The sequence below is a fragment of the Colossoma macropomum genome, unplaced genomic scaffold (genome assembly GCF_904425465.1).
Source record: "Colossoma macropomum unplaced genomic scaffold, Colossoma_macropomum, whole genome shotgun sequence".
In the NCBI taxonomy this organism is placed as follows: domain Eukaryota; kingdom Metazoa; phylum Chordata; class Actinopteri; order Characiformes; family Serrasalmidae; genus Colossoma; species Colossoma macropomum.
Genome location: NW_023495870.1, coordinates 316024 through 326392, shown reverse-complemented (window position 1 = coordinate 326392; position 10369 = coordinate 316024). Strand labels below are relative to the sequence as shown.

Here is a 10369-nt window from a genome sequence, read left to right as displayed (position 1 = left end):
TTAGGAAATAAAAGGTCATTCAGAGTGGCAAAACTCTGTGGTAGAGAAACAAGAAAAAAACAAGTCAGAATAGTTCAATGCTAAGGTAATCGGAACCAGATTTCCAAACATTTAATGCCACTGAAAGCTAAATCACAGGAAGCTATTGCATGGAATAGTTATGTTTTATGATAGTTCAGAGCTAAGCTTTTGGCCTGAAACATCACCAGTTCAAAATAGTATTCAAAGGAAACCTACTTATTCAGAATTGCTACGATTTACCATTATCAACTTTACATATAGAAACTGGTTGTTCTTAGAAAAATGTCTATTTGCACTGTAGACATAAAAACCAGTGTTTTTTATCGCCATCGTAGTAAAGAAATCCGAGCCGCTAATTTTCGTTCCAATACAACGATTCAAAACAAACCACTCTAGTTAAGCAGATTTTTCGTGAAAAATCGGTAGTGTTCCCCCTTGAGCTGAGCACCGGTAGTGTATCCTCAATAAATTGCCCAAAAGACATTGCTGTTTTTAATGGGAAATTTAATAAAAGGCTGACATTTACATTTACAGCATTTAACAGACGCTCTTATCCAAAAGTGCTTTGTCTATCCAGAGAAAGTATCTTCGCTAGTTAACAATAGGTTAGAGAGAAAGCCAGTCCTGAGCTCAGATACTGCCGACATTTCCTGGGTCCATGCAACTTAGTGCACTGTCCCGTATTACCTGAGAACGCCTTACACGACCCCACGTGACTGCTGCCTGCGCTGTAAGTGTACACTGGGAGTACAATGTGGCTCATAAAGTTGAGATTGTTTGACGGACTGACAGAAGTGTTTAGTGAGCAGACGAACACAGATAACCTGCTGACACAGACTGCACAGATAAATCTAAGGACAAGTAAAGAACGTATATCCACTGACAAGTATCGTTTGTTTTTCCCTCTGCAAACACGGGCTGCTTAACGAGTAAATTATTAGTAAATATCGCGGAATTTCCGGTCGGGTAATACGGAAGAAGATTTTTCCTGCTCCGTTGGGCGACGTGGCCACCTGGAGCAGCGAGATGGCAACGGAGGAGTTCGGAGCTGCTGGCAGCAATGGACTCGGGCAAGTTTCTGAAAACAACAACACAGAGTTCCCCGCTGCGGGAAGTGAAAATGAAGAAGCGCCTGAGAAGGATGAGGATCAGAAAGAGTGGAACATGGAAAAGAACTGGGGATTCTCTTTAGAGGAAATATTCGGGCTGGCGCTTAAATTTTTTAAAGGTACAGCGAACTATGGGTGTCTTCTAACTGGTGTGACTAATTTACGACCAACTGTTGCGTTAAAAGACGTATTAAAGCAGTGAAGTGCCTTTTCTGTATATCACGATCTATTCACAGACCCCCTTCTGTCAGCTTGAGGATACAGTCTAACTCATAAGTGCATATGGTGCTTGTGTTCATTATATACTTAACACTATTCTTCTGCAGAGTACTGTTTTTGTGTGCTAAAAAAGTGTATGTAATGTAATGTAAAAATGTACACAAAACTCTGTGTTTATATATATATATATATATATATATATATATATATATATATATATATATATATTAAACTTAATTAACTCATTAATTAATAATTGTTTGTTTGTTTGTTTACCTCCTTGCAGAAATGAATGGAAAGGCTTTCAACCCAACATATGAAGAAAACCTGCGGTTGGTTGCACTTCATAAGCAGATCTCACTTGGCCCATATAACCCTAATGCTTGCCCAGAAGTTGGGTTCTTTGATGTACTGGGAAATGACCGAAGGTAACTTCTGAAAGAAGGATTCTTAGGTTATGACACGCTGGTAGTCCTCAGCTCACAGGCAACGTGAAGCATTTTTAAGTTTTTCCAATAAATAACATGATCATAACTACGTAAATGTGTCCGTTCTTGCACAACTGAAACAGAGAGAAAGTGTAAATGTTTCATAATGGTGTAAGATACCTATCCAAGCATACGTTTCTCTGCGATTAATTTTGTTGTTCACCCAATCAGAGACCCTATATTTTACTTATGATTTGAAAATAACAGGAAAGAATGGGCACGACTGGGCAGCATGGCCAAAGAGGATGCCATGGAGGATTTTGTGAAGCTTCTGAACTCCTGCTGTAGTCTGTTTTCACCATATGTCACCTCTCACAAGATTGAGAAAGAAGAACAAGAGAGAAGATTGTAAGTGTGACCTGCAGACATACATATAATCAATGTCTAGTCCACTTGTTAGCTATTGGGACAATGTAACTGTAAGAGGGAATGTGCATAAGGAACACATCCTGTCCTAAAATACCCTAAATAGATATGTGTGAATAACTGTTGTGAGGTATGACAAGCTTTATAGAATGATGACAAAGGTCCTTTTTTAATCTAATGAATTTAGGCAAGAGTCTACATAACATTGAATTTTCAGTGCCATGAAATTGTGGTGAACTATGTTGTTGTAGGTAGGAAGGTTAAAAACTACAACATATTTGCCACCATACTAGTGTTAGCATAAACATGATACAAATAAAGTATAAACAAAGTATAATTTGGAATGATTAACACACTCTAAATTTATGTATTATGACAAAAACTGATGTGCACACTACAGTTTCTCATTAGACTAAACACAATTTGCCAAGGTTCTGTAAAGCTTGTCTGACCTCATAATAGTAGCTATGAAAGAATCCATTTGGGGGCAGAGCACAGTCAGTTTCCCATTATGTTCATTTTGGACCAAACTCGTAACCCTCCAGATATTGGACAGTCACCCTAACCATAGACCTACCTGCTGCCTAAAGTAGCTTTATTGTTCGTTAGGACACTTTCCTAGGGCGCTAAGAAGGACTCACATGTCCTAAGACTGTGTGTGTGTATATATATGTCTGTGTGCAGAAGAGAAGAGGAGGAACGTCTCAGGGCAGAAAGAGAGGAGCAGGAGCGACAGAAACAAGAGGAAGAACAGCGTCAAAGAGAGGAGGAAGAGAGAAGGAAGCAGGAGGAGGAAGAGAGAAGGAAACAGGAAGCAGATCGGTTAATAATGGTGGAACAGAAGTAAGTACTACTGTCGTACATTTGCTCTCATCTGTGTAAAAACTGTTTTTTAAAGAGACTTCTGGGCTGCTAAACTCTCTGTAGTGATTAATTTGTCACAATTCTTATAGTGATTGTGTTGCATTGAAAAAAACATTACTGAAGTTAAATGCACATCCTGAAAAATCAGCATTGGTGAAAAAATGGCAGAAAAATATGTGGCAGTAGTTGTAACATTACTGTGCTGTTGTGTTCAACTGGTTCACAAAGTTGGTGCATTATGCATTAATGCATTAGTGACAATAGAACAGTGGCTTGTTATATCTGCCAGGCTGAGTAGTTTGTAGGGCTGAACGATGTAGACAAAAAAGTGTATTCTGATTATTTTGTTACATGTTGCACTCATGATGCATCTAGAGAATATATTTTGTGAAATACTGGTGAATAAATAATGTGACATGGTTAAAGTTGTGATTAAAGACTAGACATTTACTTTGTTATTATATGAATATCTTGATTCATTAAACATCCACAGAAAGTGAAGTGATTTGTCAAAATGCTCACAGTGCACAGTAAAAATGTGAAAAAAAAAAAGATTATTTATAGGGCTCATTTGAATATTGCAGCCTTCTGTGATATCAGTGTAGCAAAGACCAGTTTCACTGTAACAGTTAATAAACAATATACTGTGCAGTACTAGTCATTTGTAATGCATGCATGTTTGTAGGCAACAGATCATGGCTGCTCTGAATGCACAGACAGCCGTGCAATTCCAACAGTATGCACAGCGGCAGTTCCCTGACAGTCCAGAACAGCAGCAGTTGCTCATTCAACAGCTTCAGGAGCAGCACTTTCAACAGTACATCCAACAGGCCTACCAAGTTCAGCAGGTTTGAAATTTGCTTTTACGTGTGATTGGGCTGGGCCTAAGTAACTGAACCTGTTTTTCCACCAGCCAGCTGTTGCTATAAACTTTGTGGGGCTCTGTGGTTAAAGTATGAAACTGGTTTGCACTTCATTGAAAATGTAACTGCTCTGCCCACAAGACAAACAGTTAAGTGTGTTAAACAGTGATGATTGTGAAGGCAATCATTTTAGAGGACATTACTTGCCTGAATCAAATAATAATTAAATCAGGGTAAGATCTTGGTTAGAAAAGTATTTTTTTTTTTTTTGGTTTTGAAAAGAAGCTGTTTCAAAGCATGGTCTTACACTTGAACTCCTCAGGCCATTCTTTGGCCTGATCTAGTCTGTAGTAACAGCTCAATATTTTTTTGTATTTGGACTTTTGGTAAATCAAACACTTACGGCACGTCCTAATCTATTCATTTGCAGTTCTTTGTGTTTACTCCAAGTTAGAATTTCAGGTGCAGATTTTTCCCACATACAGTCCATTACAAAAGTCAGAGAGCACCCATCATTTATTTAATTTCCAGTCAAAATGGTCATTAAGATATTAATTTTTCAGTGTCAGGAAAAAAGTAGAAAACTTATATTTAACAAAAAATTACACAGAAGCCTCAGCAACTAAACACATTTTTCAATATTTAGTATGTCCACGCTTTACTGTTATTACAGTTTCCGTTCTTGCTTTCAGTTTTTCAAAGAAAAACACACCATCAAAGTTCACTCTTACAAGTTTGTTGCATTGCACAAAGAATGATGTTAAGGTTAGTGCTCTGAGAACACTGAGAACTGATTTGCATTTTTTCTTCTTTTTGGTCTATTTCATTTTCTCAATAACGGCTTTTTGACAATGGAAAGATGGACAGAAACACCTGTGGATTTTTTTAGATCTGAAACAAGAGTGGAGCTTTCTCCTACCACTAAAAGAATTAAAGTATTATTTATTTGATGGTGACAGTTTTGGTGGTTCTTTATTGAAGTATATTAGCATCAGAATTCAAATGACAATGTAATATGTAAAATGGCAATGCATGTTTAAATTTTAATTTCTCATTCATATATGCGTTGTTGAGCTCAAAATGAGAATTCAAATTAAGTACTGCGATTTTGCTGCAAAGATTTTGTATACTAGTATTGCCATTTCATGCTTTATGAGTAGCTTTATTTAAATTAAAATGTATTTCTAGAACTGCAGATTTTTTGCCTAATGTGATTATGCAATAACTGTATCAAAATGATAATTAGAATGTAATTTATCTTATATGGATTTTCACTCTCTAATTGATAATACATTATCAAAAAACACCAAGCATAGAAATACAAATGGAAAACAGGGCCTCTCTTCTATGGAAATATGTATTCTTGCCTACTGCCTCATTCTGAGGCAAAATGTCTTTGAAAATACATTGTCGAGATTACATTTTCATTTTCCCAATCTGTCCATCATCCCGTCAGGGAGGGGCCAACAGTATGGTTGGTAACAGATAAAGTGGCACACAGCAATGTATCCACATCTGATGTTCGCTGTGTACATTAGAAGATGCCCTCTATGCTGAATTAATCTCTGTCTATCACATCTGTATCCTATGGTCAGCTACCAGTGACAAATGTTTCAGACAGAAAACAGAAAAAACAGAAAGATCTGCCACATGTTTGATTAAGGATTCTTCATGTAATCATCATAAAATGACATATTACTCTGTTTTGCTTCATCTTCTAAAGGAAGATCAGTTGCCATGTTTTCAGATAAGGCCTATTCCGTTGAGCGTGCTGTTGGCCCCATCCTGATGGGATAATTGACAGGTTGGGAAGTCCTGGGAATGCTATCAGGTCAAATGCATTTTGAAAAGCATTTTGCCTCAGAATGAACACAGTAAGCAAGAATATGTAATTGTAAAGAGGAAAGGTGCTGTTTCCATTCCATTTTGAGCTCAACATTGCATTAATGGATGGGAAATTTACATATTACATTTTCATTTTAATTTTTAAACTGATATGCTTCCATACATGATGGCCATGGAAATTATGTAAATGGAGGGTGGTGTCTGACTTTTGCACAGTACCGTATTTTTGAACACTTTGCCTTCTACTGTTTGCACATTTTTATAAGTTGCTTTGCATAACATCGACCAGATGACTAGATGTATATATAAACAACCAAACTGAATCTAGGTGTAGGCCTAGAATTTAGTAGGGTTTCACTAATAAGTGCATGTGGGTATATGTGTCTCGGTGTGTGCATACAGAAGGCTTTGCAGAGACAGCAGGACTCAGCCATACGTCAGACTGCTCAGCTACCACCTCCTCATTCAAATGACCCTGCATCAGTCAAAAATACCAGCAGCCAGTCAGATTCTTCACAGAGTCAAGAGCATGAGGCAAACCCAAAACCATGTCACTTATTCATAGATGGCAAACCAGGAGGTATGTATCCTTTTAAAAATGTAACCTATTTTACAACATTAGGAACATGCTTTAGAAGTTTAAGGGTTTTTGAAGTTAAACATATCCTCACAACTCTTTGTAAATTCAAACATTTTAAGATGCTTTTTATGTAAAACTACCTAAACAGTCATTCCATTCTGAATTGAATGAATGCATACTGAATTCCTTGGCGAATAATGGATCAAATTAAATACCATTAAACAAGTGTAACCACGCAGTCTAATCCCCACTTACATGTATTCATTGTTGGCTCCATTTGAATTAAGTATTCCTTTAACCTCACTCATCATTCTTTCCATTCATTGCAGATGTGGCCATCCTGGCTCCCTCCATGTGGACAAGGCCTCAGATAAAGGAATTTAAGGAGAAGATGGTGCAGGATGCAGAATCTGTGATCACTGTGGGGAGAGGGGAGGTGCTGACTGTGCGGGTGCCCACTCACGAAGATGGCACTTACCTCTTCTGGGAATTTGCTACAGACTACTACGATATTGGCTTTGGCTTATACTTTGAGTGGCCCAACACAGCAAATGGAACAAGTACTGAGAAAACAGGGGAACTTGTTTCTGAAAACCAAGAGACAGGTAAGAGAAGAAACTGTTAATTACTTTTATAACTATATAACTATATAACTTTTATAACTTTTATAACATATAACTATTTTAATTACTAATTAAATTATAATGCATCAGCGTTAGCATTATACCTACAATTGTCTGAAAAGCCTTATGACTCATGAGAATAATAGCTGTTAAAAATTCACTTTATGTGATCTCATTGTCACAAAGCTGATATATTGTAACTGTTTTCTAACAGCTTGCAGCAGTCAGTAGGTGTTGTGACCTACAGATAACCTTTTTATTACAGTATTATAAAACGTAGCTTGTTATAAATCATGTGAAGTGTTGGATTCTCTAAACGGTACATTTTACTGATAAGTGATAGTGTTGCATATGTTTCCTTGGTAAGCAGCAGAAACTATAGAACATCACAACACTTGAAAACATTGTGATGACATTGTGTATCCAGATATTTACTTTAAGTGCAACAGCGAAAGAAGACTGCCCCATTTTACTGAAGCTATGAAAAACTTATGAGTAGAATGAGTTTTCTAATTAAATGTTTGCAAAAATAAACTTTAGGAGAGAATCAGAGGAAAAATCTGTGGTTAAAAATAAATTAATAAAATGACCTCATAATGGGCTTACATTTAATGCACTATTTGTAACTATGCATTTTATACAGTTACTATATACTGATAATTGATGCAGTTGTTCAGTGTTCTAGAAGTACTGACCTATAAAATAACCAGAGAAGTGCATTGTGATGTAATTTGTCACAATAACAATAAATATCATCATACTGCCCACTCCCAGCAGATACCATCTCAAAACTAATGCCAGCTGCATGTAATTCTTTCCAACACAGGCCAGACTGAAGAAGAGAAAGGAAATTCAGAGAGCCAAACAGGAAGCAGCCTCCCTCATGTGAACGAAGTGGTCCCCGTCTTTCGTCGGGACAGCCATGAGGAAGTGTACGCAGGCAGTCACCAGTACCCAGGCCACGGAGTTTACCTACTCAAATTCGACAATTCATACTCACTCTGGAGATCAAAGGTTGTGTATTACAGAGTCTACTACACAAGATAGACTTTGCAAAGACACGCCAAATCTCACAAAGCCTGGGTGCTGAACTCTTGGCACACAAATCTGCCTTTGAATCTGCTGTGTTTGGCTCTGAGTCATTGCAATAAGTATAGCTAGTTCTAAATGAGCTGATGAGGAGGTTTAATTTTAGTAAATGTTTTAAACACTACAGTGTAGTGTGCAGCTACTCAGAACAGTTCTTTTCTAACTAATGAAAAGCAGGGCAGGCACAGGGTTAGGAGCCAAGCTCTGCCCTGCTTAGTTTTCTAAAGGATAAATAAATTCTGCTCTGTATGTTGCTAGTGTAGTTTTGAAAGTTTATCTTAACGCTGACAGTTTTTCTACGCAATGAAAATGATCCATGCAGTGGAACTAAGGCATTCTTTAATGGTCTTGATTCATCTAATTGATTTATTAATGAAAGAAGTGATTATGTAAGTAGATTTGTAAATGGTGTGTTTGTGATAAGAACTTAAGAAATTCAGTGCTGTAGCAGATGAGTTCTAGACACCATTATTAAAAGAATCATTTTAATATTTAAATATTTAACTGCCATGTGCAGCAAAGTAGAAAGCAAAGAACACAGCATCTTCCTGAGTGTGCCTTGGATTTACTAGAGGGTTATCTGTATACGATACCACTAAAGTAGATATACTTGGAACACACTGCCTTGTTTTGACGCTTATCTTACATTCTTCCTGGATGTTGTTTACTTACTGGAGGTCACTGAAGCATGTGGATCTGTGAAATTTAATGAAGATTTAATGAAGGATGATTTGTGGGCAGGGGGTTGTTGAATTATAAGTCTTATGCAAGTTCATTTTATATATATATATATATATATATATATATATATATATATATATGTATATGTTAACAGTACTTACATTGTATATTCTTAAGAAAAATTGTACACTGGAAATTGATTCATATTTTTGGTGCAGAATCTTAAATGTATGTGGGATTTGCTGCAAAGATTGATTTATCTTTCACTTCTGAAATAAGTGAAAGTAGTACTTAGTCAGCAACATGGTTTGGTGTAATGACTTTAACACTTTTATTTAGGGATGCACTGATACAGGATTTGTATGCTGAAATAATATTTTTCATGCACGCATCTGCTGATAGCAATGTTCATACACAAACATTAAAAAGTGTATTTTTGTAGTGTTAAACTGCAGTAAAATGAATAAAACAAATATTTTAGAGTAGAAGCAGACTGTCACATAAACTTTGTGTTCTTAGAGTACTATAAATACATCTTTAAGTATCAGTGAAAGTTATTCTGATCTGTCTGATGCTAATAAGCAATTATCTACAAAGACCAATATGCTTCTGATGTCATCATGCATCCCTACTCTTATTATTTGTTCACAATAGAATGTAAAAAGCATGACATTAATTGGAAAGGATGATTATCTTAGCCCAGAAGTGTCTAAAAAGAATCATCTTCATAAAACACAAAATAACTAAAACAAAATAATGAACAAGATCACAATGTGTTTGTTAGTGACATCACATTTTACTGGCTTGCTGCTAGTCAGATGTTTGGCCACATGGGTTACCAACATTTTATAGAAAATGTGTGATTGGTTGAATTTACTGTATATATGAAGGCATATGGCTCTGACAAATACTAGTTAAGTAATGCTTACACTGACACATATTAGGCCTATTGGATTGGCTAGACTTATATTCCCTAACTTTCTTGTGGTTTGAAGAAAGGTTTGGGGGGGTTTGGTTTTGGTTTTTCTTTTTTGGGATGATATTCTGTACAAAGTACTGTAATTTTCCTTTTTTGTACCTGGATTATTTAAATTACTGTAATTAATTTGTTAAAGCTTTAGCTTTGGCTAACTTGGAGAGGGTCCTGAAAAAAAAGCAGAATAGTGATTTAGTGTTGCTCATGTAAAATATTTAAATGTGCCCATGAATTCTGCACATGCTGACCTGTAGAGTTTTCTCTTGTAGAGAAATCCTTTTGACTACTGCTGCTCTGCTACTCAGAATACCAGTGAAGACTGTACGCTATAAGTTGAATTAAATGGCATTATATCAGACATGCAGTTTGTGGTGTATAAGAACTTTTAAATGACATGAGAACAGTAATGTACACTTTGATGCATCTTTGAAAATTCTGACAGCTAAGTCTAGTTTTTCACTGTAGTCTTAAAGTATGTTTATTTTTTATATGTGTTGTTGCAAGTCTTACAGCTGTGGTCACCAACCCTGCTCTTGGAGCTCTACCTTCTTGTAGAATTCTGCTCCAGACCAAAACTAACATTCTTGATTCAACTAATTAGGTGGAGTGACGTTCTGAATCACATGTCTTCAGTCAGGGTTGGAA

General features: G+C 36.4%; 1 protein-coding gene across 1 annotated transcript; it reads left to right on the top strand.

Annotated features, from left to right (window-relative positions):
- The first annotated feature begins 733 nt into the window (after positions 1-733).
- On the top strand, positions 734-10082 carry zgc:162964 (uncharacterized protein LOC560569 homolog). Its single transcript, XM_036563702.1, has 8 exons — positions 734-1249; positions 1636-1777; positions 2045-2185; positions 2888-3046; positions 3753-3915; positions 6178-6355; positions 6685-6960; positions 7805-10082. The coding sequence occupies exons 1-8, from the start codon at positions 1048-1050 to the stop codon at positions 8023-8025; spliced, it is 1482 nt and encodes a 493-aa protein (XP_036419595.1). The 5' UTR covers positions 734-1047; the 3' UTR covers positions 8026-10082.
- Positions 10083-10369: the final 287 nt, after the last annotated feature.

Bases quoted from the DNA above. Each gene is read 5' to 3' on its own strand.
- zgc:162964 (XM_036563702.1), top strand. From the start codon at position 1,048: ATGGCAACGGAGGAGTTCGGAGCTGCTGGCAGCAATGGACTCGGGCAA. The intron at 3,916-6,177 runs GTTTGAAATTTG...GTGTGCATACAG, and splicing joins AGGCCTACCAAGTTCAGCAG to AAGGCTTTGCAGAGACAGCA. The intron at 6,961-7,804 runs GTAAGAGAAGAA...TTTCCAACACAG, and splicing joins TTCTGAAAACCAAGAGACAG to GCCAGACTGAAGAAGAGAAA.